Source organism: Drosophila navojoa, chromosome 2, assembly GCF_054131105.1.
Source record: "Drosophila navojoa isolate 15081-1374.11 chromosome 2, UAZ_NAV_1.0, whole genome shotgun sequence".
NCBI classification, from domain to species: domain Eukaryota; kingdom Metazoa; phylum Arthropoda; class Insecta; order Diptera; family Drosophilidae; genus Drosophila; species Drosophila navojoa.
Window position 1 is genome coordinate 27,687,086 of NC_142890.1, and position 26,745 is coordinate 27,713,830.

The window sequence follows — 26,745 nt, forward strand, 5'->3', positions numbered from 1 at the left end:
TATAAAGATTTTTCACATATATGTATAAAAGTTTAACTTTGGGGCTGAACAAAATTTATTTGTAGTTATTTAATTATTTTAAATTTTATTTAATTTATTGTTATTGTAGTTGTTTTTACAATTCAACTATTCTAATTCCCTGTTCTTAATTCTATTTGCTTTGAGTGTAACGCTCGATAATTTAATTCGAATTCGATAGATTGGTTCACAATAGACTACTAACAATGCATATGATATGGGAGCTTTTCTTGAGTTCAAAAATGTATTGCTACAAACAACTTGTTTTCCTAATTAACATTTATTCTTAATTATATACAGAAGCATATACATAAATTTATATAGATATATATAATCCTAGCTATACAATTACAATAGAGTCACCTATAATCAGATGCTCGTCTCTTTACTAACTGGGCGGCAGTATACCCAAAGCTCGTAAACACAACTTGGCCGCATTCAGTTTGGCCTCCTTTTTGTTGTTACAGCCCTGGGCAGGCGTATAGGTCTGCCCATTGATCTCCACGGAGAAGAGGAACATGCGGCTGTGCGAGGGCCCCGAATCGTCCTTCAGTGTATACTGCGGTGGCGTCCATTTGTTTTTCGATGTCAGCTCATTGAGCACACAAACCGGATGCTTGTCCTGAGCAGTGAGCGCAGCTTGTGCAATATTCGTGGCACTTGTGTTTTTCGGGGGTCGTGTGCCCTGTGGGCGGGCCGGCGGCTGTTTGATATCTTCGCGTGAGACGAGGCCTCTTTTGTCCAGCTTGACCGTGAGCTGTAGTGGCTGCAGGGAACCGGTCTTTGTGCGACCCAAGCCTTCGCCCGGCTTCCAGCCCATCTTCTGAAGTAGAGCCATGCCCATGCCGCCCGTAACGGGTTTGTTAGAGGTCAACTGATCGCGACGTGCCCACAATTGCGGACCGCTGTTCAGTTCATGCACCTTCATGATCTGAGCACCAGTGCTGCCCGTAAACTGGCCAGGCAGAAATTTCGAATTGGCCCAGGAAGACATGTCCCGCTGCGCATTGTACATCATTTTCAATGCCTCCGAATCGGCAGGATTATCCTATTAAAACTTATCATTTTCATTTCCTCATATTATAATTGTTTATATTTGGATTACTTACCTGCAGACGCCTTATTGCACTGAGACGTTGAGTAATAATGCTAGAGACATCCATGCTTGGCTCCGTGGCCTGAGGAAATATTGAAGTACTTGGTGCAGGCGCTGCTGTCGATGGTATGGGCACTTCTGGTACAAAACGCGTGGGCGTAAAAGTAGGAGCGTTTGAAGGAGGAGGAACAGGCCCAGGTGCAGGAGCAGGAATAAGAGTATGAGCAGGAGCAGGCACAGGCACAGATACTAATGGAGCTACAGGTAGGGACGGCTGGCCAGGGCAACCTTCGTTTGGATTCTTAGCAGGCTTGAAGGCGGGCTCCTGCTGCTCTTGCTGGGGAATCGTCTTAGCGAAGACATTTCGTTGCACATCCTTGAACATATTTGTGGCCTGCTTGGCCGGTGGTAGAGCAGGCAGTGGCGTCAGCGACTCTTTTGGATCTACTGGCACCCAGGCCTCTGACATGCGATGAACCTGACCAGAGGAGACCGGGAACTGCATGGTTATAGCCTTCGTCTGCTCATCGCGGCGCGTGGACGGCGGCACTATGGGTGTGGAGTTTCGTATGTGCATAACAATCGGTTCGCGCTCCTTGAGCTGAAATGGATGATGGAATGCCTTGGCATTGCCATTCTTGTCCACATCCGAGTCCTCATCTGAACTAAAATCAGACAGAATTTCCCCGTTGGAGATCTTCTTGCAAAAGTCCGTGAGATCCTGTACGCTGCGCCCACCGTAACGCATTTTAAGTAGCACCTTATCCTTCACCTCCGGCGTCATCTGGGCCACACCGGCCATGTTGCCTCGCTTAAACATATTGATTGCATTACGGCGCGCAATCTCCAGCAAACGCTTCTTATCAATGCCTAGGTCTCTTGAACGGGAACGGGTTCGGGAGCGAGAGCGAGTGCGTGTACGCTGCCTGGTGCTTGTGCTGCTCTGGTGTCGTGGATGGCGTTTATTATCGGTAGATTCGGCCTTAAAAGCTCCGTAGAAACGACGTCGTCCATTATTGGCCTTTTCGCGCAAATATGTCTCCTCGTCAGACAGCGAAAGCTCGTCGGATTGGCGGCGCTCCGTTTTAATCTTTACGGATTTCCCATTGTTGGCCTTGTTGCGTGCTTGCTTGTCCTCCTGTTTATCTTGGTAGCCATTGTAGAAGCTATTATGAACACGTTCACGATCACGGTCACGCTCCCTTTCCCGCTCCCGCTCCCGCTCTCGCTCACGTTCGCGCTCACGCTCTCTTTCTTTCTCTCGCTCCCGCTCACGTGTCCGCTCTCTTTCCCGTTGAATGCTATGTTCGTGATCTATTGCTTCCTTCTTGGCCGGCACATCTATTGCGTCTTCTGTAGCGGGTCTCTTACGACTGTCCGTTCTTTCCTCCTGTACCTTGGCTGTAGTCGCGTTTGTCCTCTCTTTGGATTTTTCACGATCCTTGTCCTTGTTCTTATCTTTGCTATCCTTGTGCTTGTGTTTATGTTTCTTTCGCTTGTGCTTATGCTTGGACTTGCCTTCAGCAGACGCAATATCAGTGTCACTGCACTCACCATCGGACTTGATTTCTTTGTTGCGCGATCTTTTTTTCTTTTCCTTTTTTGATCTTTTATGCTTTTTTAGCAGATTTTTGTCGTCCAACAACTCAACGGGTGGCGCTGCATTAAAGACACCAAATAGTTCGGCAAGTATTTCATTAGAGGATTTAACGGGAGCAATTTGCTTTTTGTCGTCTTGTGACGAATCATTGCTGTTGCTCCCATCACTGTCCGAGCCCGATGCCGTTGGGGGAGTGGTACTCTCAGTTTTGACCGTCGCATTCAATGCACCAAGCTTTGCTTCGATCTCTACATCAATCTTCTCACGTTTCACGTTGAGGACCAGTGGAGCATCTGATGTGGTCTGTGAATTCCGTGGTTGGTGTTCAAGTGTGCTGGTACTCTCCGTCTTTTCAGTCATTTCCGCACTAGCGTCATATGGCAGCGCACAGTAATATCTATTCGCATCGAGTTGGATTTTATTTTTAATGTGTAAATATACATATATACACAAATGGTTCAGTTTTTGCACGCCTAAATCATATCAATCGATAGATTTTCTGGCCAAAATATTACCAAAAAACATTTTGCACATACCTAATAGTGATGTCACAATACCGATATTTTTATTTGCAGCGATGTTTTTAATTTTACAGCCCTGATCAATTGAAGCGCAGCCAACTTTAGTCACGTCGCTGTCACGAATTGCAATTTTTATATCAAAAAAAAAAGGTTTAATCACTATATCAAAGGCCTGTACGGTGTCAAAACGTAAAAGTAAGTGCCAAATTTAAAACATATTTATTCATTAGTAAATCAAACAGTTGGTTACACGTAGCAAACATTTCTTAACGCCATTTCTTTTTTCATAAATTTTCATCGCCTGGTGGCTCTGCCCTTCTTCCCCTCTTTCCTTTGAACGACTATCATTGTCATCGTGCTGCTGCTCTGCCGTGCAATTGTGTTGGTTCTCTCGATGTCGATTTTGTCGGAACTAACGAACGGACGTCTGTCTACACTGCTCTCTGCTATACCCCGCACGATGGCCTTTTGTTTGTGTCGGTATTTGTGTATATGCGGTTAAATTTTCATTCCGCGTATAATTGAAATAACTACAGAAGTGGACAACGAAAAAAAAAAGAAATAATTAAAAAAAAAAAAAAACCGAAACCTAAAAGCCACGACCTTATTTGGAAATATAAAAGCATAGGTATTTCAGTTTGGATTGGCGCTGTTATATATACAGACATATTTTCCACGTACATATATATATTTACCAACACACACATTGAAACAGTAAAATGACATCGCTGGATCAAAATCGTTTGCAAAACTTTAAAAACAAAGGAAAAGATCAAGATGTAAGTTTTGCTTAAATTGTTTAAACTTTAAATTAATTTGAACCATTCAATCAACAGGAGATGCGCCGTCGGCGAAATGAGGTTACCGTAGAACTGCGCAAAAGTAAACGCGATGAAACAATTCTGAAGCGTCGTAATGTGCCTAACCTCGACTCGAACACAGATGAGGATGAGCAGTTACCCAATTCAATCAACTTGAAGAAACTTGGCCAGGCCGCATCCGATCCATCAAAACCGGAGCAACAGTTGGCTGCTGTTCAAGCGGCACGCAAATTGCTGTCATCGGACAAAAATCCACCCATTGATGATCTGATTAACAGCGATATATTGCCAATTCTAGTTGAATGCTTGAAGCAACATAATCACACAATGCTCCAATTCGAGGCCGCATGGGCATTGACCAACATCGCCTCAGGAACTTCTGATCAAACCAATCAGGTGAGTGCTGTTCATATTACTGTACCACGAAAGTCAACAAATGCTCTTGCAGTCCTATATCAGACATTAGGCATATATGAGATATAGATGGCGAATTTAAAGCTAAGACATAGAAGAGAAACGTGCATAGAAATAGACTGGCGAGTAAAAGCCATATTAGCGCAGCAATTGATACTGACTTGAGTATATTATATACATATGCATATAAGTATAGTGCACATGTAATTTATGGGGTCAAAGATGTCACTTTCTGTTTGTTGTATATTCCGTAATGGGTGCAAACACAATTAAGCCTAATAATGCCATTGGAACTTTGTTAAATGATTTCTACATATATTGCTGATGCATGGCTGATTAATCACAGATCATATATTTGATATATTCTTCATTTTGTTTCTTCCCTTCTTGGCCTGTAGGTGGTTGCTGCCGGTGCCGTGCCGCTCTTCCTTCAACTGCTTAACTCACCCGCTCCAAATGTTTGCGAACAAGCCGTTTGGGCGCTAGGCAATATCATTGGCGATGGTCCGTTGCTTCGAGACTTTGTTATTAAGCATGGCGTTGTGCAGCCGCTGCTGTCGTTCATTAAGCCAGATATACCCATATCGTTTTTGCGTAATGTCACCTGGGTGATTGTGAATTTATGTCGAAACAAGGATCCGCCACCACCAGCTGCCACAATTCATGAAATCCTGCCCGCACTCAATGTGCTGATTCATCACACGGACACAAACATCCTGGTCGATACGGTCTGGGCCATTAGCTATTTGACCGATGGCGGCAACGATCAAATCCAAATGGTTATTGATAGCGGTGTAGTGCCAAAGCTGATACCGCTTCTGGGCAACAATGAAGTGAAGGTGCAGACAGCTGCTTTGCGTGCGGTGGGAAATATTGTAACCGGATCGGATGAACAGACACAAGTGGTGCTCAATTACGATGCTTTATCGTATTTCCCTGCGCTACTGTCGCATCCAAAGGAAAAGATACGCAAAGAAGCTGTCTGGTTTCTATCAAACATCACCGCCGGCAACGAATCCCAGGTACAGGCTGTCATCAATGTTGGCCTGCTCCCGAAAATTATTGACAACCTGAGCAAGGGCGAATTCCAGACACAGAAAGAGGCAGCCTGGGCCATCAGTAATCTTACTATTAGCGGCAGACCCGAGCAGGTGTTTACATTAATACAAGAAGGGGTCATACCGCCATTCTGCGATCTGCTCTCATGCCAGGACACTCAAGTGATCAATGTAAGATCTCGCAACTCTCACAACTATAGATTGTTTAGAAACATTATTTTTTATTTTTAAAGGTCGTGCTCGATGGTCTCAATAATATGCTCAAAGTGGCCGCATCACACGTTGAGGAGGTTGCTAATTTGATTGAGGAGTGCGAAGGCCTCGCTAAAATCGAACGTCTGCAAAACCATGAGAACGTTGAGATCTACAAGTTGGCTTACGAAATTATTGAGAAATACTTTACTGAGGTAGACGCTTTATTCATTCTCAAAACCATTGATTATATGTATATTAATTCATTTCCATCAATTGACACTTACAGGGCGAACAATCTAATCTGGCACCGGCCTCTGATGGCACAGAATACAGCTTCGATCCCAATACAGACAAAGTACCAATGAATCCCTTCAACTTTTAATAGCGTAAACAGAGATAACACACATCTAAATTGATGTATACCCCATTGGTATATATAGAGCATATAGCAATTCAATTTCGAACGATACTCTGTGCCCACTTACCATCTACACCAACAAACTCTGACAGCAAAAAAAAAAAAAAAACAAACAAAAAAAAAAAGAATTAATGCACATTCTATATGACAGCTTGGTTACACACAGACATAAAGCCTGAAATCGTTTGCGCAAAATAATATTTTATAAATTCTTTGTTTTGCAATATACATATTTTATTAAAGAAAAGTATAAAGTAAAGCGGTGGAGAATTTCTTAAAGTTTGTCTGATGCATGTTGCGGTAACTAAATCCTTTTAAGATTATTTATGATTTCATTGAATTGATTAAGTTAAAATTTAAAACGTCACTTCCAAATAAATAAATTAATTTTTGAAAAACAGCTGCAAAGGCGCAAACGAAATATTGCATCTGCAAAATATGTGCTAAATAATAAGCAAACACCAGAATAACATCAAATAAAATCAACAACAAAACACAGGAATGATAAAAATCGTAGAACTATTTGATTTGTAATGAATAATTTTAATGACATGTACGCCTTTGATTTGTAATTGAAATTACATATACATTTCTAACATGAAAAACGATACAACAAAAATCACGTACATATTCTCTAGTTTTATTTACAGTTTCAGGAAAAATGCAAACACCCTACATATGAGTACGTTCTGGAAAAAAGGAAACACTTGTGTTTACTTGTCTGCAGCTCAAAGCTGGGCAAAAAAACTAATCAGGTTACAGCTGAGGCATATGTATATGTATATAAGTACACACATACATACGATATGAGTGCTGCGCAATAGACGCTCAAAAATGTAAATGTTTTTGCATTTTGCCCCACTGTGCTGAGAGTTGATTGCCTGAGCTGTATGTATTGTGAATCACACGATATGTATGTATGCGTATTTAAATTTGATAGAGGCTGTGCGACACATACATACATACATTCCATTAGAGTGAACCAGAGGGTCACTAGCAGTGTTGGATAATTGATGATACAGTCGATTTGCTATCGATTGAAACCGTTTTCTCATTGCCTTCATTTTTCAGGTGCTGAATTTTAATATTTGATTGCACGGTGGAAATGACTCTTTTTTCTATTTTCTATTTTTTCTGTATAAAAATTTAATAATAATACCTTATATAAAATTCGACTGCAATCATAGTTTGTAAAATAAAAATATATTTTATATTCAAGAATATTACATGCATGTGATCTTAAACAGACAAACATATGTGTGCATTGCAATTGTCGCGTGATACACTCAGAGCAAGAAACGATATAACCTACATCTGTATTCCTATATTTAGCATCTTGTAAATTTGTATTTGTAGTTGTCTTGCGACTGCATTCGATTGCACTTTTAGATGCTTCCGTCAACATTACGCTGCGGAAATTGGCGGCACCATTTAACGATTGTCAAGGCCAAGGACATTGCGTTTTCATATGCGTTGAGAGTAGACGGGCAATGTGAGAGAGAATTGGAGAGAATGAAAAAATCTAAAAGTGGATAGTAAAACCTGTTCGTTTTTGTTTTTCATGTAATTTGATTTTTAGAAAGTCTAAATTTTCACATAATAGCCCTCTCAGCTGAGATTCGTGTGTTGAGTATAAGTAGGTCTGCGCTCTCGCACCCCCTCACGTTCTCACAAGCATACATACAACGTAGAGAGAGAGAGAGAGAGCGTCAAGGTATGTTATGTATTTTAATGAAGTCTACGCTTTTGTTATTCACGAACGCTGAATCAATTTAGTACGGTTGAAACTGTCTGTCCGTACACTAGTCAAAGCTCGCGGCTGCATCGGTTTCTTTGGATTTTGATTCTGCTTGCTTATTCGCCGTTTATTTCGTACAAACGAAATGTCATCGACAGCAGCTCCCGCACCCGCACCGCCACCACCTCCACCAGCTGCTGCTGCGGCCGCTGGAAAGGGCATTCACACAAAGATATACAATGGCATGATTGGCGTCTGCGACAAATTTGTGCCAGCTAAAATGCGCCCACTTTGGATGCATCCTGCAGGTGAGAATATACAAACAGAAATATAAATTTTTTTGCCACCATATGTTTATGAAACTTTCCACGTGTCGAATTTGTATTTACATTTAACTATTTGACAGGTCCAAAAACCGTTTTCTTCTGGGCACCGATTTTTAAATGGGTAAGCAAACTATATTAGACAGATTGACAGACAGCCTGTTACATAATACAGACTGCATGACCTTCGCTATTTTTCATTATCTCTGTCTGCTGCTGATATAGCAAATCTGAATGACATTAATACACAAATATCTCCGAGAGTGCGCGAATTAATTTTGATGAATATTTGTTTATACTGCCAGAGCAAAACTTGTTGAGTGTAATGTGTTTGTTGTTCCACGCAGCTGGTCGTTTGAAGAGGCAACACGCGATAAGTGTGCATTAGTGTGCTTGCGTGCGAATTATTATTGGGTTTCAAGTATTTATTTATATTACAGTTGCAAATTCACATGCTAGAAAAACGATAACAGTAGCTAACACTGTAATCGTAATGTCTAATGTTAATTAACATACATATATACGTTTATATTATTATTATTTTATTACTAGACTATTTCGTATATATTATACATAGAGAGTTGCACACGCTTTAATAATGATAACGCTCTAATCACAACATGAAATCTAAATGAACATAAATATTCTTGCGTTTTAATTATAATTATCAACATTTTTATAGGGCCTTGTCATTGCTGGGTTAAGTGACTTGACTCGTCCGGCGGACACAATTTCCGTAGCAGCTTGCGGTGCACTGGCTGCCACAGGCATTATCTGGTCACGTTATTCGCTGGTGATTATACCCAAAAATTACAGTTTGTTTGCTGTCAATTTGTTTGTGGGACTGACGCAGTTGGTACAGCTGGGACGCGCCTACAACTACCAAATAGAGCAGGAAAAACTGAACAAGGAGAAGGAGGAGAAGCCAATTGTTGCTCAGTAAACCATAGTACACATTTGAAAACTCCTAATGATGTGAACACGCACAACGTACATATGTCGCATATCGCACCATTGCGTTTTATATTAAGTTGTGCTTTAGTTTAAGCGACTGACCATTTTTTTATTAGTCAGATATTGTTGCCTTAAAAAACGTGATTCTTGCTGCTTAAGTTTGTAAATGTTTGAGGCTCCAAGTATATTTTTAATTACATGTAATAGTTTAATAGAATTGTTGTGATTTTTGTCATAAACACAAGAGAAAATAAATATAAATGTATACATTCTCAAGACTGTTATAAGCATCATAATGTAAATAATTATTTGAATGGACTCAAGCGCGCTTTTGTGGATCGATAAGTATCGATAACAAATGAGTACTTTTATTGGGGTGGGTGGCGAACATTCTTCACATCGCTGCCAACAGCTGTTTACACAAATTAAATATTTTCCACTTTATTGGCAAAGTAAAAAATTAGTTTTAACAATGAATTTAATAAGTGGTATTAAATTGTATATTGAAAAGATGTGTACAGAGTCTGGACCAGGCATGAAAATCATATTGTTAGACAAAGAAACGGTATGTAATAGCTCGGAAGGCTTGTTAAAGTTCTCACTGTTAACATTTACTTCATTTTTAGACAAGCATTATTTCAATGGCCTTTAGCCAATCTGATATGCTGCAGCGTGAGGTGTATCTCTTTGAACGGTTGGATTCTGGCCGTTCGAACGAACGCTTAAAGTACCTGAAATGCATTGTTTTCATACGCCCCACAAAGCAAAATATCCAACTGCTGGCCAACGAGCTACGCAATCCCAAGTATAGCGCCTACTTTATATGTAAGTGTAACAGATGGTAGAAACATTTAAAAAGAATTCACACTAATTGGTTTATTCAGATTTTAGCAATATCATACCGCGCACTGATATTAAATATCTGGCTGAATGCGATGAGTCAGAATCTGTGCGTGAGGTAAAGGAATTGTATGCGGACTACTTGTGCGTTAATCCCAATTTATTCTCCCTGAACCTACCCAATTGTATGGTAAATCTTAACTGGCTGCCCGATTCATTGACACGCAGCGTGCAGGGCATTACGGCTGTTCTACTGTCGCTCAAATTGAATCCGGTCATACGATATCGTGCCGGCTCACAAGTGGCACAGCTGCTAGCCAAATTGATCTACGATCAGACGACCAAGGAATCATCTCTATTCGATTTCCGCGGCAATGTAGATGGGGCTGCGCCACCGTTGCTCCTGTTGCTGGACCGCAGAGATGACCCGGTGACACCATTGCTGCATCAATGGTCCTATCAAGCCATGGTACACGAGCTGCTGAATATACGCAACAATCGCGTTGACTTGTCTGAACGCCCTAATGTGCCCAAGGAGTTCAAGGAGCTGGTGCTCTCTGGTGACCAGGATGAGTTTTATGGCAGCAATATGTATGCAAATTACGGTGAGATTGGCTCTACCATTAAACAGCTTATGGAGGAGTTTCAGCGCAAGGCGAATGATCACAAGAAAGTCGAGAGCATTAATGATATGAAGAACTTCATTGAATCCTATCCGCAGTTCAAGAAAATGTCTGGCACCGTACAAAAGCATTTATGCATCATGGGAGAACTGTCAAGCATTTCGAATAAGCGTAATCTCTTCGAAGTATCGGAGCTGGAGCAAGAGATAGCCTGCAAGGCCGAACATTCAGCACAGCTGCAACGCATAAAAAAATTAATTTCCGACGAACGAATCCACATCGATGATGCTGTCAAGCTGGTGGCATTGTATGCGTTGCGTTACGAACGCCATGCAAATTGCGATACTTCTGGATTGCTGCAGATCATCAAGACACGTGGCGGCAATACACAGATTGTGCCCGCTTTGATTGAGTATGCGGGCACGCATGTGCGACAGGGCGATCTATTTAATATGGTGCGCATCACAGATGCCGTGAAGTTAACAAGAATTCTGATCAAGGGTCTCAAAGGCGTGGAGAATGTGTTCACACAGCACACTCCACTGCTGAAGGAAACGCTGGAGGATGTGTTCAAAGGCCGTGAACTAGATCCCATGTATCCAGCTATCAATTCAGAGCTGGTGCCATTTCGACGACCACCACAGGAGGTAGTGGTTTTTATCATTGGCGGTGCCACGTACGAAGAGGCCTTTGCCGTACATCAGCTGAACAAGGCTGGCTATCGGGTGATCCTTGGCGGCACCACCGTACACAATTCACAAAGCTTCATCAGCGAAGTGCTTTCGGCCACGAGTGGCGCACAATTCAAACATACCAAATCCATGCTAAAGTATTGCTCCCCAGATAATCTTTAAGGTACCCGACTTCAGCTTATTCCATATGCATCATAATACTTGCTATTGTTAACTATTTATGTGTAATTTAAACAATCTATTATATTGTTATGTAAAATATCTATGTGTACCATAATTTATTCATAAAGCGATTAATATAAATATACATATATCTTCTTTACGTCTCTTGACTACACTAATAGAAATATTTCAAGGACTTTAAATATGTAGGAGAAGGTTGCAATGTTTTAGGCAATATATAGCAATATATACATTTAAATAGGAAACCAGTTATGAATGCTAAACCGTGGATGAAATAGCACTGCTTAGATAAGGGCTGTTTAGCGCTAAACTTTTGTACTAGAAAATGGTTGAAAAACCTCCATGACAACCGTTACACCGGTTACCCAATTCGTTTGCAGCAAAAAATAATAGCTCTTTTGAAATTAATTTCGGTATGTCTAGCCACTATTTCAACGAGATCTGGCATCAGGCACAGCATGACTGCGAACAATTGGCCATCCTCGACTATGAGCGCCAGCATCAGAATGTGGATACAACAGTGGCTACCATCAGTGGAGTCACGGGCATTGTGTCCAGCTCTGTGGCAGCTGCAGCCGAATCCAAGAGCCTGCTCCAGGCGAGCATCTACGAATTCTATTTGCGATACATTTGCCTGTGCAATAGATTAGAGGAGGTCTACGACAATGTCAGTATCAGTAAATGCAGGACATCAAAATATAGATCATTTCTACTTCTATAACACCTTTTGTCTTCCTCACAGATGATTCAACCACAAAAACGTGAGCTAGTGCGCAAGCTGCTGGACGCCTGCTTGGGACGTGTGGTGGAGCTGAAGCATGATCTGGTGAACATTGACCTTATGGAGTTCAGTTACAACGATGAGGTTGTGGAGCGTCTGCGTCTGACGCCTATAGAAACAGAGCTGCGTATTCCACGTTACTTTCTGCGCGAGCGTGAGGAAGAGCTGGAGCAGCGTAAGCGTACGATGCACGAGTTACAGATTAAACTGGGCTGGCTAGAGGAGCATCCACTGGAGGAGCAGCTTACCGAGATCGAGGCCATAAGGCTGCTGCAGATGCACGAACGTGCACGTCAGGGTCGTCTCCGAGCACACTTCATGAAGGAAATTAGAAAGGAAAAGGGCAAATCGGAGGATCGCACCGATAGGGAACGCACCGACTCCGGCTTAATGGCTGCCATGAAGATACAGAAAATGTGGCGCGGTCATACGGCTCGCCGCATCACGCGACGTCGCAAGATGGACGAGATGATATTAATTGGCATGGTGCCGCCACCGGCTTCGGTGCTCAAAGAACGTGCCGAAAAGTATGAACGGAACATCGAGACGGACGTTCGGCGAAGGTATGAGGCGCAACGAGCATATGCAGCGCAGTTTGAAGCACGCCAGTTGGCCATACAGGAGGAGATTAAGCAGAAGCATGGTGCCACTATGAGGGAGGACATTGCCGATGAGATTCGGGCCTGGATCAAGGATTGCTATGACAAAACGGGCAAGTTGCCAGATTTTCCTTCCGAGGATCAAGGTGGCTCGCTGCACATCTTCAGTCGTCCGGGCACCGAAAGCGAACATAGTCGTTCCTCCGCGCGCTCCTCCAAAGAATCGCGCAAGACCAAGGATAAGTCCAAGTCGCCAGCACGCAGCGGAGATTTGAATGTTAACGATAATCAGGAAGAGGATGTCAACTTCCAACCGGCTGCCTCAGCGTGCCTTCCCGATATACGTGCGGAAATTGAATAGTATGTGCTCCCAAGTTTCCAGGATTATCTGATTTATTGATTGACCGTTCCTTCGCAGCTTCAATGATACCTGGCGAGACAAGGATGAGACTGGAGTACTCAGCCAGGCAGCCTACGAGGACATGATTTATGCGGAGAAATATCAGGAGGTGGAGCTGGGATTCCGACGTGCCGTAGATGATGTAATGCGCCAGGAGCTTGAGCTTCTTCAGACGATGGTAGGAAAAAAGGTGAAGAAGAGTAATAAAAAGACACGACGTTCTGGCAAAAAGAGCAAAAAGAAGAAGGAGAAGGATCTGACGCCAGATCGCACTATCGAATCCCTCTACGAAGAGTTGGTTACCAATGGCATCATACGCAAATATCCAGAAATAAGATTAAAGCAATTTCTGGGCGACAAGGCGCTGACCGCACGCAACGGAACTAATCCCTCGCCTGGTGATATCCGTCAGGTGCTCACCGAATATTGCATTCTGCCACTCGGCTCAGAGGCTATACACAATTGCACGCCACTCATACGCTCCGTACTGCTGGCCGGTCCGCGCGGATCGGGCAAGAAGGCGCTGCTGCATGCCATTTGCACGGAAGTTGGCGCAGTTCTCTTTGATCTTACGCCAGCCAACATTGTTGGCAAGTATCCAGGTAAATCGGGTCTAATCATGTTGATACATCTGGTACTCAAGGTGTCCAGGTTGCTGCAACCAGCTGTCATTTATATGGGCGATGCAGAGCGTCCGTTTATGAAAAAAATACCTAAAACGGATCGCACCGATCCCAAGCGCTTGAAAAAGGATTTACCAAAGATGATCAAGAATATTGCACCCGAGGATCGGGTCATATTTGTGGGCACCACAAGTTTGCCATGGGAGGCAGATCAGAAACTGCTGCAATCGGTCTATAATCGTTTCATCTACATTCCACGTCCCGATTATGGCGCCATGTCTCATGCCTGGAAAACGCTTTTACAGTAACTCATCCCCTTGATCTACTCTATTTTTGCAGTTTCTTAATCCAAGTGTTTTTCAGTGAGTATTCTGGAGGCATCTCCACTTTAGATACGAGCGCCATGGCAAAAATCTCGGATGGCTATACCATCGGGGCGATTGATGCCTGCCTACGTGAGGTGATGAGCTGCAAGCGCAAGCTACAGCTACGATCGCAACCTCTAACAAATGCAGAGCTCATTAATGTTCTTTGGCGAGTATTTATAAATATATAGATCTGATTACCCTATATTAATGTATATATATTCATTTCAGTTCTCGTGATCCAGTCTATCGCGAGGAAGAGGAGGCGTTCGAATCGTGGTGGTCGAAAACCCCATTGGGTCGACGTCGTCAACGCTTTTTGGAGCTCGAGGAAGAACGCCTGATGGAGGAACAGGCGCAGCAGGCCAAACAAGGCAACGGCAACAAAAAGAAAGGCCTGAGTTAAGCCTTCAAATGACAATTTGAGTTTCCATTACTATTTGAGCTTAAAAATAAAATCCTTATTCCCGCATTTGCAGCGTAGCTCATGTACTGCCAGTTTAAGTGTTTCATGATCATCGAGCAGTTGCTGCAGTTCCTGCAGTCTTTCTTGCAACATCGCCTTTTGATCGCCCAAACACCAAAGCAAACTCACATGAAATGAGGGATTCTTATAAAATTTCTCCAGGCGATAATCTCGCATAACCGAATCCACGCAATGCAACAGCCCCGACATTTTCGTCGCATATGCGGCATCCAGCTGCACGGCCAGAAATGTTCTGGTGCGCTCCTCATTTGTGTAGACTTCCAGCTGGAATTTAAGACGTTATATATTACAAAATCAATCAAATACAGCTAGACTTTTACAAACCGAATTCAGCGTGCTGTTAAACCTGCAGAAAAATAAATATAAACTTATCGTTATAAAAAAAAAATATAAAAAATATTAAACACGTACCCAACACAGCTGTGGAGTGCATGCTGCAGCGATCGCTGAAACTCATCAATTTGATGGTATTGTAGCACCACAGTTTTGCTTAAACTTAAATGCAGTGATTCGTTGGGCTGTAGCCCAAGATGTGGTGCTAGCCTTTTAATAGCTTCTAGTTGAAAATCTTCCAGCTGTTCAGCACAGGCAAAAGCGGGTACATAAACAAATGTTGCCCAATTGCCGCGCTCGTGCTTAAAGCTACGTATGCGTCCGCCATGTAACGTCGGATTGTCAAAATCATCCTGTTCATCATCGCTGGAAGGTTTCGCTATCTTGGCGCCCAACAAGGAGGCAGCTGTGGGTAAAGCTGATCTAATGGATTTTAAATATATATACAGCATGGTATAAACTATTGGTGACATTACCTCTTCAAGTTAACAGATCCATGAGCTATCGTCTCTGGTTCCTCGTTTTCAGAGCTGGAACTGCTACCATAATCTACTAGAGCCATATTAACAATAATAATATATTCGCTACATTTCCATTAAAATAATGGTGTGACCATTTAATGAACAAAACAATCGATTATTTTTACAAAACACGCACGATACCTGTTGAGAAACTTAATTCAAGCTTTTATAGACTTTAAATGATTTTATTTTTAAATACCTCCTGCATATATGCACTAAATCTTTATAATTTGAATTTCAAAATTCTTGCATTGTGATGGTATTTTTATGTCAAAATTGGGTATTCTCAACATTTTGTAAGCACGTTCACACCGGCGCAGAGTGTGTCAATCAAAAGTCTCTCTACAATTCGTCCGGCACATTTCGACACATCTATTTATTTTTGATTAATATTCCTGAACAATGCAATTGCAGGCGAATCGCTGAATAAACGATAACAAAGTTAAAACAACAATAAAAATAACAAATACAACACAAAATGCAGTTGGGCTCCAAGCTACACGTTTACAAAGGCGAATGGGGGCTGCCGTCCATAGATTTCGAATGTCTGCGTGCTTTGGTAAGTTCCGTTGCATCATAATCAGCAAGCAACTCCTCGCTATCGGCCATATCAATACATACTATGTGTAAATAAGTATTAAAATGTTGATTTTTTATATAATATATTAATCTATAAATTAATCAATTGTCATTTTGGTAAAAATGTTTAGTGTTTACTCCGTTTCACCCGCTGCCCCATGGAAATTGAAACAAACGCGAATCCTTTGCGTTCGGGTACTGGAAAATTACCATATCTTCAAATTGGCAATGATAAATTTCATGGCTATAAAGATATCAAACGAATACTGGATATTGAGGTAAAGGAATATATCTATATATATATAAATAAGCCGGGTCAATAAACCAGTTGGCTATTTATAGCACATGTGATTGCTTGGTATGTACGCCAAATGAGCGCGAAATTAATGTATGTTTTGGTCTTTCAGGGTTATCCGGTCGATGCGCATTTAAATACGAAACAAAAACATCTCTCCATTACATACTCGAACTGGGTTTTCACACAACTGCATGCCTACTATCATTATTACTTGTACGGTGAGCCGAACAACTATGATACGACTACTCGTGGCCTTTACGCAAAGCGGACACCATTCCCATTCAATTTCTACTACCCTTCAACGTATCAGCGGGAGGCGTGCGATGTGGTGCAGGTGCTGGGAGGCTTTGATATAAATGATAAGCTGGAAAAGCATGAGGGTGACTATGTAAGTGAATACTGTCATATATATATATATATATATATATATATAAATTAATAACCGGTTGCTTTGTTGACTGCGTTTTCATAAATTCTTTTACTTGTTGCGTCATATGAATTTATATTCAACAAGTATCTGTGTTGCTCATGTACTTAAAGCGATCTCTAAGTACTATCTCATTTATACGTGATTATTACTTCATGTTTTAAACATCATAGAACTATTAAAAAGTTATTCTTTCAGACTTCATATTAGCTAGGATATCCTTTTTATATTCTTCAACTCTCTAATCTATAAATTTCTTCTTTACAGCTTGCAGCTAATGCCAAAAAATGTGTGAATTTACTTTCTCGTAAATTGGGACGAAAAGTTTGGTTCTTTGGAGATACGTACAGTGAATTGGATGCCATTGTCTATAGTTATTTAGCTATTATCTACCATATAACACTGCCCAATAATCCACTACAAAATCACATAAAAGGCTGTCAAAATTTAGTGAATTTCATTAAGCGCATCACCAAGGATATATTCCGGAATGAATGCTATAGTTCCATCAAAATGACAAAAGCACCCAGCCAATCAGATACAATGCTAACACCTTCAGAGCGAAAATTAATGGAGACGGATCTCAATACAAAGATAATCGCTGGCGTTGGCGCCGTATTGGCAATGGGTGCCTTTGCAGCATGGCGAGGCATTTACACGCAGGTAAGAAGGATTTCTAACAGATTTCTACTCATTATTTTATCATAAGGAAGGTAACTTGGCTTGTAAACAAAGGAATAATCAAAAAATAAATAGATCAAAATTAAATAATTTAATTGCCGAAGGAATTCTAAAGTAACTTAAAACAAATTAAAAAATTTGCTTGACCTTCAAACGTAGGATCAATCAAAATATAAATATGTACAACAAAATTACAATAAAATTCTTTAAGGTAATTTTAAGTATTGTTTGGAAATTTTTTACTTTAATTGTTGATTGGCCTTTTCGTTTTGATTGCAGTTAACACGCTCGTCAACGGACTACGACGGCATCGACTACGAGGACGACGATATAGATGAGGTTTTGGATTAGTTACAGTTCTGTACAGATATAGTTCTAGCAATCGATGTATATTTATATTAATAACATAGGAAGAAGAGTGAAATCTAAAAGCACAGCAGTAATTTTTCCATAAGCAAATCCTTTAAAAAAGATTTAAGAAAACAAAAATACAGAAAAACCTTCATATTTATGTACATACGATTCGAAGCTACATATATAAATTATTAATGAGCCGTAAACTTTTTGTCATTGTTTTTAAAACTATTTACCTATATGAAATTGTATGTTAAAAAAGAAACAACACAAGCAGCAACCAAAGCGTAATAAAACGTGCAACTGATGCTGAAAAATTTTAATTCAATTGTTATTTTGATGTAGTATATACGAGTATATAGAAATTAACTCCCATTTGATATGTGTGTTTTTGCTTGACTACACGAATGTTTTATTAAAAAACTAAACTTACTATTAATATAGTTTTAATATTGAAAAAAAAACAGATGTTTTTCAGAAGATATCAATTTAGACAGAAATCAAACAATTGGTGAAAATAATATATATATATATATAGCTATTATCGTATATGAGCCATAATGGAATATCTCTAAATGAATGGTCCCGCTCTATTGGCGTATTCATGTCTTGAGCGCTTCCTGGAGTTTTTTTCGTGCCACTCCCACGCGATCCTCCTGCTTGCGAATATCGTCTTCGGAGATGATTACCGCATGCATTAGAGGCTGTTCGGGATTCATGAATGCCATGGCATTCTTCGTTAGATCAGCCTTTGTCGAACTCTGACCATGTACGCCGGCATTGAGCATGTGCAAGGCGGTGGCCACCGACTGCAATACGGTCTGTTCGTTGACATTAGGGCCAACGGTGCGAATTGTTTTTGGCAGTGATATATCGTCAAGCTCTTCACCGTTGTCATGACAGGCACGCAAGCGCTCCAAACGCTTCTCCCAGAACAATTGTTTTGGCTTCTCCTGACCGCCGTGCTTAACATCGTGCTTCACTTTGCTCGGCTCATGATTGCGGATAACCGTCACCGGTTGTTTGAAAATTGAAGCTGTCTGTCGTATAGGTGGCACCAGGGAGACATCTGTGCGCAAATTGCGGCTGCAAAAAGGGAGACCATTAGATTATATATGGCTTTATAAATGGCATAAAGAAAGTAATGTGAAAGTACATGCAGAATATTACAGAATTGTAGAGCAATTAACTATGAAGAAATTTACAAAATTAGGGCTATTATTAATTACAAATTGGCCAATCGATTGAATTGCACTATATAGAATGGTTAGTGGCGAAAAATTGATGTAGGCAGGCGCATGCAAGAGCTCGCTTAGCCAAGGACAATCAACTTGGCTCTACCTGAAATCAAGTTGTTGTTGTTGTTGCTGTTGTTGTTGCTGCTGTTGCTGTTGCTGCTGCTGGCGTAAATTAGTTGCCGTCGCTGCGGTTATCGATGGCACTGCTGTTATCGATGCTGCAATTCCCCCACTGTTGATGTTGTTGGATGCGGAGCCTTGCGTTTGAGCTCGGCTGTATTTACGCTTTAGAGCATTAGCAGGGTTTACGCCTGGGCCAGCATTGCCGATAATGGCGCCCGCTGCATTGCAACGATACAACGATATGGATGGCGAGGGCATTTGTCGTTGTGTTTGCATTTTGCCAGTTTGAAAATCAAAGTTACTGATGTCAAACATTTCGGTATTCAATTGGCGTGCTAATTGTGGTTTACTCTCGATTCGTTTGCCTGTCGGGCTGTACACATCCAAAAGATGAACGTTTCAGGAACGCAAAGTATGAGGGTGGGAAATTTCATATTATGTATATGTATGTGTATATGTTTTTATGTGCGCGTGTGTGTGTGGGAGAGTAATAATGTAATAACAAAAAAAAAGAGTGGTGAGAGTGAGTTAAACGTATTCGTTATCGCACGTGCAGTCACTTTGTTTTTTGTGTTTATATTACAGTTTACGTTAGTTGCCAGGCTCCACCTTCACCGTGTACCTGCTTAAATAGCAGCCAAGTAAAGTGCTTGGTTACCTGTAGTAGAACACATCAACGCCCGTGTTGCAACCAGATTTCTTATGCACTTCTTCGCGCTGCCAGCCCTTTGGTAATGCGTTGCAATCAACGCGTTTTCTTTCAATTGTAATGTTCGGATTCATTTGCATGCTCCAAAATATTTTCCTTTTTGTTTATTTTTCTTACATTTGTTGAAAGCAGCGTCTCATTCGATACTTTAGCAAAACGATATATTTAAGTACTCGCACGAAAAATGCGTGATAGAAGATGAACTACTTACAATAAGTTATGCCTATGACGTCACATTTGTACATTTGTTTTGTACGCAAAGATGATTGAGACCAGTAAATATTTTACATTTATTTTAAAAATAATACGATGTCGAGTTTTATAAAATAGTTTTTGTTGAAAAATAAATAAATGTAGTTTTTTCAACAGCGTAAACAAGATACATATATACTCTTATACGTATTTTTAAAACATGAGTGTTGGATAACACTTTAATAACATTGACAATGCGAATTACCGAAAGAAGAAGAAGCACGAGTCGACGACGTAAGTAATTTTCGTGTGACTAAACTTTAATTCCAGTGGCGAGGTTGAACGATAATTACACATTTATTATTCGAACAATGTAATATTAAACTGTATGAAATGGTTGCAAGCTATTCCAATAATTCGTTAATATCTTTGCAGGCTCACAAACAGAAAAGATTGACAGTCACCGTTTTCGCTTTTGGGACAACAAGAACAAGTGGCAGCTGGAAGCTGTTGGCCAATAAACTAAAACCGGGAAAATAAATACGAAGGAAAATGTCTTCATCAGCCATATTTGTGCTGGACGTGAAGGGGAAGGTGTTAATATCCCGCAATTATCGCGGCGACAACATTGACATGGCTGTAATCGATAAGTTCATGCCGCTGCTCATGGAACGTGAAGAAGAAGGTCTCGTCACACCCATTCTGCAGACCTCCGAGACCACCTTTGCCTATATTAAGACAAATAACTTATATATTGTGTCCACGACGCCGCGCAATAAGAATGTAAATATTGCGCTCGTTTTCGTATTCCTGCACAAAATCGCACAGGTGTTTGTGGAGTATTTTAAAGAGTTGGAGGAGGAGTCCATCCGCGATAATTTCGTTATAATATACGAGCTGCTTGACGAACTCATTGATTTCGGCTATCCCCAGACAACGGATTCGAAAATACTGCAGGAATATATCACGCAAGAGGGTCACAAGTTGGAATTGCAACCGCGTATACCCGTTGCCGTAACGAATGCAGTGTCCTGGCGCTCTGAGGGTATCAAATATCGCAAGAATGAGGTATTTCTGGATGTCATCGAGTCAGTCAATTTGCTCGCAAATGCCAATGGCAATGTACTGCGTAGCGAAATTGTGGGGGCCATCAAAATGCGCGTTTATTTATCTGGCATGCCGGAACTTCGTTTGGGCCTCAACGACAAGGTTCTCTTCGAGAGCACCGGACGTGGCAAATCCAAGTCAGTTGAGCTGGAGGATGTTAAGTTCCATCAGTGTGTGCGTCTGTCCCGCTTCGAAAACGATCGCACAATCTCGTTCATACCACCGGATGGCGAATTTGAGCTGATGTCATATCGCCTCAACACGCATGTGAGTGGAATAAATTATCCTAATCTTACAGAACCTTTATATATAATGTATTCTTACACACCAGGTCAAGCCACTGATATGGATAGAATCGGTTATTGAGCGACACGCCCATTCGCGTGTGGAGTATATGATTAAGGCAAAATCGCAATTCAAGCGCCGCTCGACGGCCAACAATGTGGAAATTGTAATACCCGTGCCCGCTGATGCGGATTCGCCCAAGTTTAAGACCACCATTGGCAGCTGCAAATACGCCCCGGAGCAGAATGCCATCATATGGACAATTAAATCGTTCCCAGGCGGCAAGGAGTATCTAATGCGTGCCCACTTTGGCCTGCCCAGCGTGGAGAGCGAGGACAACACTGAGGGTAAACCGCCCATACAGGTGCGCTTCGAAATTCCCTACTTTACTACGTCAGGCATACAGGTGCGTTACCTGAAGATCATTGAGAAGAGCGGCTACCAGGCGTTGCCCTGGGTCCGTTATATCACCCAGAACGGTGACTATCAGCTGCGCACCAACTAAGACACGCCCACACCCACACGCGCGCGCATTCCAGCCAAGCTTAAGCGAACATCTCTCTTGTTGCGTCTTATATTTTAGTAAGGAGTATGTTAGTTAGCTGCCTCACCTTCACACTGTGCGTTAAGTCGAAAGTATATATATATATATAAATTGAAAATGGTATTCCCGCAAAAGGAAAATCAATTGTAGATCATATTTAAGCTTTAAATTAATTTAAATCCTAGTCGGCCTAAGGCGTGGCTACAAAATTCTACACAAATTATATTACATATTGGAACTTCAAAATCTGTAATGCAGTCATATTCTAATTGATTTACCACAGTAATCGCTCAGCGAAATTTAAAGAACTTCAATATTTAACATTTTCTAAGTGTTGCGCATTGTTTAAAATCTTGAGATAATCCATCTTAGCTAATTTCTGCACAGCACTAATTCGCATCCAATAAACTTCAGCTTGGGCCTTTGCAGGAATACCCGTAACTATAATGTATTGTTTTACTTCTGCGTATTGTATTGTATTTTTTATGTAAATCAAACTAATAAATTTTTAAAAACATTTTCAAATGTAACGACACTCGACTTAATGTTTTTAATTTCTGTTGGTCCCTTAATAACCCCAATTATTTAAGTTTCGTCTACGTATTTAGCAACAAATTTCAGATGGTTTGGAACCATTCAAAACAAAACACAATATTGCTTAAACTTAATAAATGCACTTTTCGATTAGTCTCTCCGTTTAAGATTTGTAGGATTTCAGTTTCTTTTTTTCTGTTGATTAGCCCTCTATTGCTTGAAGCTTTTCAAGGGATAGTGTTGCTTATGGGCCTCCACATGCTGCTCCAGCTCGCGCTGTTGCTCCAGCAGATGCTTGGGCATGTCGGCATATACGCCCTCGAACATCTCACGCCAATTGGGCTTTAGTTTCTTTTCGGAAATGGCGATCTGCTTGAGCACCTGCTTGCGTACTCCGCTTACAAATTCCGTTTCTTCTTTCTCATTGAACCAGCCCTTGTGCACCATATAGCTTTTCAGCTTGGAGATGGGATGCTCTAGAGTGTTCCACATTTCAATCTCTTCCGCCGAGCGATACGCCGTGCTGTCATCCGACGTCGAATGATGACTAACGCGGTAGGCCAGGGCCTCGAGCACAACTGGTTTATTTTCTCGTAGAACATATTCCCGAGCTCGCTTCATCGCATTGTAGACGGCAAACACATCGGTACCATCCACACGAACTGTAGCTATTCCATAGCCCATGGGACCACGTCCAGCAATACCATCGCCTCGGTATTGTTCATTCGACGGAGTGGAGATGGCGAAGCCATTGTTGCGACTGCAACAAAAAATAATAATAATTGATAATAATAATAATTGAAAATAATAATTGAAAATAATATTCCAATTAATCATAGCTTGGAGTATACTCCTCTGCTTCATACCAAAAGAATATCACTGGACACTCTAGGGTTGCAGCGAAATTAAATGCTGCATGGGCATCACCCTCGGATGCAGCTCCTTCGCCAAAGTAGCAAACGACGCAGGCGTCGTTGTTCGGCTTACGTTTTAGAGCATAGGCAGCGCCTACAGCTTGCGGTATTTGTGTGGCTATGTTAAGAACAGAAAAAAATTAGTACGTGGATCACATTTATAATGCAAACCTCTTACACAATGGACTGGAGATGGTCACAAAATTAAGCTCTTTGGAGCCATAATGAACGGGCATCTGCTTGCCGCGACCCAGATCATCATCGTTGCCATAGCACTGATCGACGAACTGATCAATGCGAAAGCCGCGCCAGACCAGGACACCCGCCTCTCGGTACTGGCCATATATCACGTCACGCATTTCTAGGGCGGCAGCGCTTCCGATGTGTGAGGCCTCCTCGCCAAAATTGGTCATATAGAACGAAATGCGCCCTTGTCGCTGTGATTCATATAATATTTTGTCCATGGTGGATAGCAGCAGCATATCACGGAACATTTTTTCAACTACCTCCTGGCTCAGTTGAGGATCCTCCTGTTCGTTGAGTACGTAGCCATCGCGATCCATGACTCGATAGATTGGTATGGGTGCATAATCTTCGGGCATTGTCAGTTTCAAACTGTTTACAAATGATGCATCGCGTGCACCTGGAAAGGCATAACGATCGTCCACTCTTTTAACACCAGCACTGTAGCTGCGTTGTACGCCCGAAAGCTGACAATGAAAACAGTTAATTTCACTCTAATGGGAACTTCAGGAACACTAACCATTCTAGTATTTAGCTTTGCAACATTGAAAAGTTGAACGGATTTGCGGAGGAGTGACATATTTACAAATGCACAGCGGAAAGGATAAATACAATAGGACAAGGTAGAAGTTCAATTCACTTATTTATATTTGGTTCCGCTGTGTTCTGGCTGCCTTGTGCTCCAAATCAGCTGCGTTACGCAACAGGTATGTAGCTGAGCCATGTACGCAGCGCATAACCCTTGATCGATAAAATTCTGTAAGCAAAATATTTAATAATTCAATGTAATCTATTAATTCGCGATTATTGAATATAATTATTTATTTTATTATTATATTTTTTTTTTATTTTTAGATAATCAATTTAAAAAAATGAATATTTAAAATTTACCCCCTTTTAAAATTTTGCTATATTTATTTCAGGCTGTATTAGCATACTAGTCTGTCAGTGTGGGCTAACGCTTAAAAATGGCCGCTGCGCATCTTAACGAGAAGCAATTCTGGCAGTCCATAGCTATATTAATAAGAAACTATCATGCCTTGAATAAAAAAATATTCGAAGTGCTAATAACGGAAGTGCAAAAACTGCAGCTAGAAAAACTCTATGAGTCCAATGAGGCCGAGCTGGAACAACAGCTGTTGCAAAGCAATGACAATGCGAGAACATGCGAAGGTTTTAGGATTACCTATAAAATGTTGACCAAAAAGTTATCTTCAAATATTTTGGCCAATGGAATTGTGAGTATGTAAGCTTAAAATTAATATCCCATCATATAATTGATAATTCGTTTTAACTATAGATTTTAGCAAGCAAAGCTATGAATGCCATTTCGTAGCGGACTCGGAATTCGATGACTTTGTCGTGCAATTAATCGATGGCCAACTGAAAGCAGAGCCGCTGCTAAAGCAACCAGGCGATGACTCTGAGCAAGCCGCACGCTGGGCGCGGTTTGTGCTGAAGCCAAAGCTGTTCAGCTGGGCACAGAGCCGGCCAGACAAAAATGTGCAGAAATCGCTAAGACTATTGGATGTGGAAATGTACTGCGAGCTCTACAAGAAGTTGAAACAGAAGCATGCGCAATGTCTGCTACAATACTGGCAAACGGCGAATGAATCGACGGATCCGTTAAAGTTCATTTACGAGGATTTGGCTATTGCTGCTTACCTAATCACGCTCTGGCACTGCACGTTATCGCAGCCGACAGCATTCGCTGACCTCGGCTGTGGGAATGGGCTACTGGTCCATGTGCTCAATGCGGAAGGTTATAAAGGCTACGGTTACGATGTGCGGCGGCGTAAACTGTGGGCCCTCTATCCGGAGCCAACGAGATCGCATCTAATTGAACAAACTGTGGAGCCGAACAGTTTTCGGCCAACTTATCCAGACATTGACTGGCTAATTGGCAACCATTCCGACGAACTGTCTCCATGGCTACCCGTCTTGGCGTCTCGACTGAAAACCAGTTTTTTCTTACTGCCCTGCTGTCCGTTTGAGCTATCCGGTGCCAAGTTTCAGCGGCGGAACACTAGCATCAGCGCGTATCAGGATTTTATGCTCTACGCACACCAATTGTCCGACCTGTGTGGCTTTGAAACTCAGCAGGATCGCCTTAAAATCCCAAGCACCAAGCGGTTATCGTTGATTGGCCTGAAGCAGACGGCGAAGCCCGTCCTGGAGTTGGAATTCTTAGTGCAGCAAGAGCTACAAAATCATAGAGCGGGAAGCTTAGATAATTCTGTGAAGCTTCGAGAGAAAGCGGAGAGTGTGAAGAACTGCACACAGGTGGAAAAGAGCATAATCGAGTCATTAGTACAGAAAATTTTCAACATGTTGTTATCCAATACTAAGACAAATAATGGCAATGATGTGGGTAACAAATGGCTGCTTGGACAGCAGCTGACAATGCGCGATATAGCACAAGGGCTGACCAAATCAGAGTTAACCGGTATCAAGTCCGAATGCGGCGGCATTAAAACGCTACTCCGGAATAAGCACGAAGTTTTTGAGTTTTGCGGCGATGATCGCATCGGCATACGAAAACCCAAAGCAGTTGCGGACAAGACTGGAAAATTGCTGACAATCAAAAAACGACCCTGCTTCTTTAAGCTCCACCATCCACAAGGTTGCCCACTGGAGGATGAAGAGTGCTCTTTTATACATTAGTTGTATAAGCATAGATCGACATATAATTTGTGATTAATACAAAGAAATAAAATTTATTTTGGATCTTTTGTTGAAATTAATTTAGACAATTCTTTATTATTGACAAAGCATCATATAAGAAATTAGTTGCATTTAGTGTGCTTTTTTAATTTATTTCATGTCTACATTTAAATAATTGTTTCGGCGTATGAATAATTTTAATTTATGGGCATTAGTTGTTCTTCCCTGCTGATGGTTTTCTCAATTAATC

The 26,745-nt window shown here is 41.4% G+C and overlaps 11 protein-coding genes across 14 annotated transcripts; 7 read left to right on the forward strand and 4 right to left on the reverse strand.

Annotated features, from left to right (window-relative positions):
• Window positions 1–65: 65 nt before the first annotated feature.
• Son (Son RNA binding protein) lies at window positions 66–3,236 on the reverse strand. The gene is made up of 2 exons (XM_018110634.3): window positions 1,128–3,236; window positions 66–1,066 (listed from the first exon to the last, which is right to left on the reverse strand). Exons 1-2 carry the CDS (start codon window positions 3,072–3,074, stop codon window positions 407–409), a joined length of 2,607 nt encoding a protein of 868 aa, XP_017966123.1. The 5' UTR covers window positions 3,075–3,236; the 3' UTR covers window positions 66–406.
• A 54-nt stretch (window positions 3,237–3,290) lies between these two features.
• On the forward strand, window positions 3,291–6,754 carry Kap-alpha3 (karyopherin alpha3). Its single transcript, XM_018110663.3, has 6 exons — window positions 3,291–3,430; window positions 3,772–4,014; window positions 4,072–4,452; window positions 4,869–5,699; window positions 5,762–5,935; window positions 6,010–6,754. Exons 2-6 carry the CDS (start codon window positions 3,955–3,957, stop codon window positions 6,103–6,105), a joined length of 1,542 nt encoding a protein of 513 aa, XP_017966152.1. The 5' UTR covers window positions 3,291–3,430; window positions 3,772–3,954; the 3' UTR covers window positions 6,106–6,754.
• A 1,137-nt stretch (window positions 6,755–7,891) lies between these two features.
• LOC108658137 (mitochondrial pyruvate carrier 2) lies at window positions 7,892–9,427 on the forward strand. Its single transcript, XM_018110793.3, has 3 exons — window positions 7,892–8,187; window positions 8,286–8,326; window positions 8,885–9,427. Exons 1-3 carry the CDS (start codon window positions 8,025–8,027, stop codon window positions 9,143–9,145), a joined length of 465 nt encoding a protein of 154 aa, XP_017966282.1. The 5' UTR covers window positions 7,892–8,024; the 3' UTR covers window positions 9,146–9,427.
• Window positions 9,428–9,514: 87 nt separating this feature from the next.
• On the forward strand, window positions 9,515–11,618 carry Vps45 (vacuolar protein sorting 45). The gene is made up of 3 exons (XM_018110644.3): window positions 9,515–9,721; window positions 9,783–9,981; window positions 10,041–11,618. Exons 1-3 carry the CDS (start codon window positions 9,515–9,517, stop codon window positions 11,471–11,473), a joined length of 1,839 nt encoding a protein of 612 aa, XP_017966133.2. The 3' UTR covers window positions 11,474–11,618.
• A 128-nt stretch (window positions 11,619–11,746) lies between these two features.
• LOC108658150 (dynein regulatory complex subunit like-11) lies at window positions 11,747–14,734 on the forward strand. The gene is made up of 5 exons (XM_018110803.3): window positions 11,747–12,161; window positions 12,237–13,234; window positions 13,293–14,201; window positions 14,261–14,431; window positions 14,494–14,734. Exons 1-5 carry the CDS (start codon window positions 11,910–11,912, stop codon window positions 14,666–14,668), a joined length of 2,505 nt encoding a protein of 834 aa, XP_017966292.1. The 5' UTR covers window positions 11,747–11,909; the 3' UTR covers window positions 14,669–14,734.
• Window positions 14,665–15,940, reverse strand: LOC108658125 (U6 snRNA phosphodiesterase 1). The gene is made up of 5 exons (XM_018110785.3): window positions 15,803–15,940; window positions 15,559–15,744; window positions 15,161–15,505; window positions 15,074–15,095; window positions 14,665–15,013 (listed from the first exon to the last, which is right to left on the reverse strand). The coding sequence occupies exons 2-5, from the start codon at window positions 15,642–15,644 to the stop codon at window positions 14,699–14,701; spliced, it is 768 nt and encodes a 255-aa protein (XP_017966274.1). The 5' UTR covers window positions 15,645–15,744; window positions 15,803–15,940; the 3' UTR covers window positions 14,665–14,698.
• On the forward strand, window positions 15,929–18,265 carry LOC108658103 (metaxin-1 homolog). The gene is made up of 5 exons (XM_018110764.2): window positions 15,929–16,162; window positions 16,314–16,460; window positions 16,590–16,868; window positions 17,175–17,570; window positions 17,868–18,265. Exons 1-5 carry the CDS (start codon window positions 16,082–16,084, stop codon window positions 17,937–17,939), a joined length of 975 nt encoding a protein of 324 aa, XP_017966253.1. The 5' UTR covers window positions 15,929–16,081; the 3' UTR covers window positions 17,940–18,265.
• Window positions 18,266–18,412: 147 nt separating this feature from the next.
• Window positions 18,413–20,201, reverse strand: MBD-like (methyl-CpG-binding domain protein 2). Of its 3 annotated transcripts, none has more exons than XM_018110732.3 (3): window positions 19,962–20,201; window positions 19,284–19,676; window positions 18,413–19,028 (listed from the first exon to the last, which is right to left on the reverse strand). In XM_018110732.3, exons 1-3 carry the CDS (start codon window positions 20,090–20,092, stop codon window positions 18,545–18,547), a joined length of 1,008 nt encoding a protein of 335 aa, XP_017966221.1. In that variant the 5' UTR covers window positions 20,093–20,201; the 3' UTR covers window positions 18,413–18,544. The 3 variants fall into 3 exon arrangements, with proteins under 3 accessions (XP_017966221.1, XP_089117784.1, XP_017966227.1); XM_089261658.1 differs by having other exon boundaries at window positions 20,130–20,192; XM_018110738.3 differs by lacking the exon at window positions 19,284–19,676 and having other exon boundaries at window positions 19,962–20,194.
• A 141-nt stretch (window positions 20,202–20,342) lies between these two features.
• AP-1mu (adaptor protein complex 1, mu subunit) lies at window positions 20,343–23,435 on the forward strand. Of its 2 annotated transcripts, none has more exons than XM_018110704.3 (3): window positions 20,343–20,498; window positions 20,640–21,578; window positions 21,643–23,435. In XM_018110704.3, exons 2-3 carry the CDS (start codon window positions 20,757–20,759, stop codon window positions 22,099–22,101), a joined length of 1,281 nt encoding a protein of 426 aa, XP_017966193.1. In that variant the 5' UTR covers window positions 20,343–20,498; window positions 20,640–20,756; the 3' UTR covers window positions 22,102–23,435. The 2 variants fall into 2 exon arrangements, with proteins under 2 accessions (XP_017966193.1, XP_017966201.1); XM_018110712.3 differs by having other exon boundaries at window positions 20,423–20,577.
• Window positions 22,579–24,546, reverse strand: BckdhA (Branched chain keto acid dehydrogenase E1 subunit alpha). The gene is made up of 4 exons (XM_089261642.1): window positions 24,352–24,546; window positions 23,767–24,298; window positions 23,541–23,706; window positions 22,579–23,434 (listed from the first exon to the last, which is right to left on the reverse strand). Exons 1-4 carry the CDS (start codon window positions 24,409–24,411, stop codon window positions 22,885–22,887), a joined length of 1,308 nt encoding a protein of 435 aa, XP_089117768.1. The 5' UTR covers window positions 24,412–24,546; the 3' UTR covers window positions 22,579–22,884.
• Window positions 24,547–24,762: 216 nt separating this feature from the next.
• LOC108657992 (putative tRNA (uracil-O(2)-)-methyltransferase) lies at window positions 24,763–26,530 on the forward strand. Its single transcript, XM_018110654.3, has 2 exons — window positions 24,763–25,073; window positions 25,132–26,530. Exons 1-2 carry the CDS (start codon window positions 24,800–24,802, stop codon window positions 26,493–26,495), a joined length of 1,638 nt encoding a protein of 545 aa, XP_017966143.1. The 5' UTR covers window positions 24,763–24,799; the 3' UTR covers window positions 26,496–26,530.
• Window positions 26,531–26,745: the final 215 nt, after the last annotated feature.

What these genes read in the sequence shown, in the direction of transcription:
- Son (XM_018110634.3), bottom strand. Translation starts at nt 3,074, where the DNA reads ATGACTGAAAAGACGGAGAGTACCAGCACACTTGAACACCAACCACGG. An exon ending in GTGCAATAAGGCGTCTGCAG is followed by an intron (nt 1,067 to 1,127) that starts GTAAGTAATCCA and finishes AAGTTTTAATAG; the next exon opens with GATAATCCTGCCGATTCGGA.
- Kap-alpha3 (XM_018110663.3), top strand. Translation starts at nt 3,955, where the DNA reads ATGACATCGCTGGATCAAAATCGTTTGCAAAACTTTAAAAACAAAGGA. An exon ending in CTTCTGATCAAACCAATCAG is followed by an intron (nt 4,453 to 4,868) that starts GTGAGTGCTGTT and finishes CTTGGCCTGTAG; the next exon opens with GTGGTTGCTGCCGGTGCCGT. An exon ending in TTGAGAAATACTTTACTGAG is followed by an intron (nt 5,936 to 6,009) that starts GTAGACGCTTTA and finishes TGACACTTACAG; the next exon opens with GGCGAACAATCTAATCTGGC.
- LOC108658137 (XM_018110793.3), top strand. Translation starts at nt 8,025, where the DNA reads ATGTCATCGACAGCAGCTCCCGCACCCGCACCGCCACCACCTCCACCA. An exon ending in ACTTTGGATGCATCCTGCAG is followed by an intron (nt 8,188 to 8,285) that starts GTGAGAATATAC and finishes ACTATTTGACAG; the next exon opens with GTCCAAAAACCGTTTTCTTC. An exon ending in GGGCACCGATTTTTAAATGG is followed by an intron (nt 8,327 to 8,884) that starts GTAAGCAAACTA and finishes ACATTTTTATAG; the next exon opens with GGCCTTGTCATTGCTGGGTT.
- Vps45 (XM_018110644.3), top strand. Translation starts at nt 9,515, where the DNA reads ATGAGTACTTTTATTGGGGTGGGTGGCGAACATTCTTCACATCGCTGC. An exon ending in TATTGTTAGACAAAGAAACG is followed by an intron (nt 9,722 to 9,782) that starts GTATGTAATAGC and finishes CTTCATTTTTAG; the next exon opens with ACAAGCATTATTTCAATGGC. An exon ending in GTATAGCGCCTACTTTATAT is followed by an intron (nt 9,982 to 10,040) that starts GTAAGTGTAACA and finishes TGGTTTATTCAG; the next exon opens with ATTTTAGCAATATCATACCG.
- LOC108658150 (XM_018110803.3), top strand. Translation starts at nt 11,910, where the DNA reads ATGTCTAGCCACTATTTCAACGAGATCTGGCATCAGGCACAGCATGAC. An exon ending in GCCTGGAAAACGCTTTTACA is followed by an intron (nt 14,202 to 14,260) that starts GTAACTCATCCC and finishes AGTGTTTTTCAG; the next exon opens with TGAGTATTCTGGAGGCATCT. An exon ending in GAGCTCATTAATGTTCTTTG is followed by an intron (nt 14,432 to 14,493) that starts GCGAGTATTTAT and finishes TATTCATTTCAG; the next exon opens with TTCTCGTGATCCAGTCTATC.
- LOC108658125 (XM_018110785.3), bottom strand. Translation starts at nt 15,644, where the DNA reads ATGGCTCTAGTAGATTATGGTAGCAGTTCCAGCTCTGAAAACGAGGAA. An exon ending in GGATCTGTTAACTTGAAGAG is followed by an intron (nt 15,506 to 15,558) that starts GTAATGTCACCA and finishes AAAATCCATTAG; the next exon opens with ATCAGCTTTACCCACAGCTG. An exon ending in TTAACAGCACGCTGAATTCG is followed by an intron (nt 15,014 to 15,073) that starts GTTTGTAAAAGT and finishes CTTAAATTCCAG; the next exon opens with CTGGAAGTCTACACAAATGA.
- LOC108658103 (XM_018110764.2), top strand. Translation starts at nt 16,082, where the DNA reads ATGCAGTTGGGCTCCAAGCTACACGTTTACAAAGGCGAATGGGGGCTG. An exon ending in TCGAATGTCTGCGTGCTTTG is followed by an intron (nt 16,163 to 16,313) that starts GTAAGTTCCGTT and finishes AAAAATGTTTAG; the next exon opens with TGTTTACTCCGTTTCACCCG. An exon ending in AAAAGCATGAGGGTGACTAT is followed by an intron (nt 16,869 to 17,174) that starts GTAAGTGAATAC and finishes TCTTCTTTACAG; the next exon opens with CTTGCAGCTAATGCCAAAAA.
- MBD-like (XM_018110732.3), bottom strand. Translation starts at nt 20,092, where the DNA reads ATGCAAATGAATCCGAACATTACAATTGAAAGAAAACGCGTTGATTGC. An exon ending in GTTGATGTGTTCTACTACAG is followed by an intron (nt 19,677 to 19,961) that starts GTAACCAAGCAC and finishes GGATGTGTACAG; the next exon opens with CCCGACAGGCAAACGAATCG. An exon ending in CAACAACAACTTGATTTCAG is followed by an intron (nt 19,029 to 19,283) that starts GTAGAGCCAAGT and finishes CCCTTTTTGCAG; the next exon opens with CCGCAATTTGCGCACAGATG.
- AP-1mu (XM_018110704.3), top strand. Translation starts at nt 20,757, where the DNA reads ATGTCTTCATCAGCCATATTTGTGCTGGACGTGAAGGGGAAGGTGTTA. An exon ending in CATATCGCCTCAACACGCAT is followed by an intron (nt 21,579 to 21,642) that starts GTGAGTGGAATA and finishes CTTACACACCAG; the next exon opens with GTCAAGCCACTGATATGGAT.
- BckdhA (XM_089261642.1), bottom strand. Translation starts at nt 24,411, where the DNA reads ATGTCACTCCTCCGCAAATCCGTTCAACTTTTCAATGTTGCAAAGCTA. An exon ending in CAAAGCTAAATACTAGAATG is followed by an intron (nt 24,299 to 24,351) that starts GTTAGTGTTCCT and finishes TTTCATTGTCAG; the next exon opens with CTTTCGGGCGTACAACGCAG. An exon ending in TGTCCAGTGATATTCTTTTG is followed by an intron (nt 23,435 to 23,540) that starts GTATGAAGCAGA and finishes TTTTTGTTGCAG; the next exon opens with TCGCAACAATGGCTTCGCCA.
- LOC108657992 (XM_018110654.3), top strand. Translation starts at nt 24,800, where the DNA reads ATGGCCGCTGCGCATCTTAACGAGAAGCAATTCTGGCAGTCCATAGCT. An exon ending in TTTGGCCAATGGAATTGTGA is followed by an intron (nt 25,074 to 25,131) that starts GTATGTAAGCTT and finishes TTTTAACTATAG; the next exon opens with ATTTTAGCAAGCAAAGCTAT.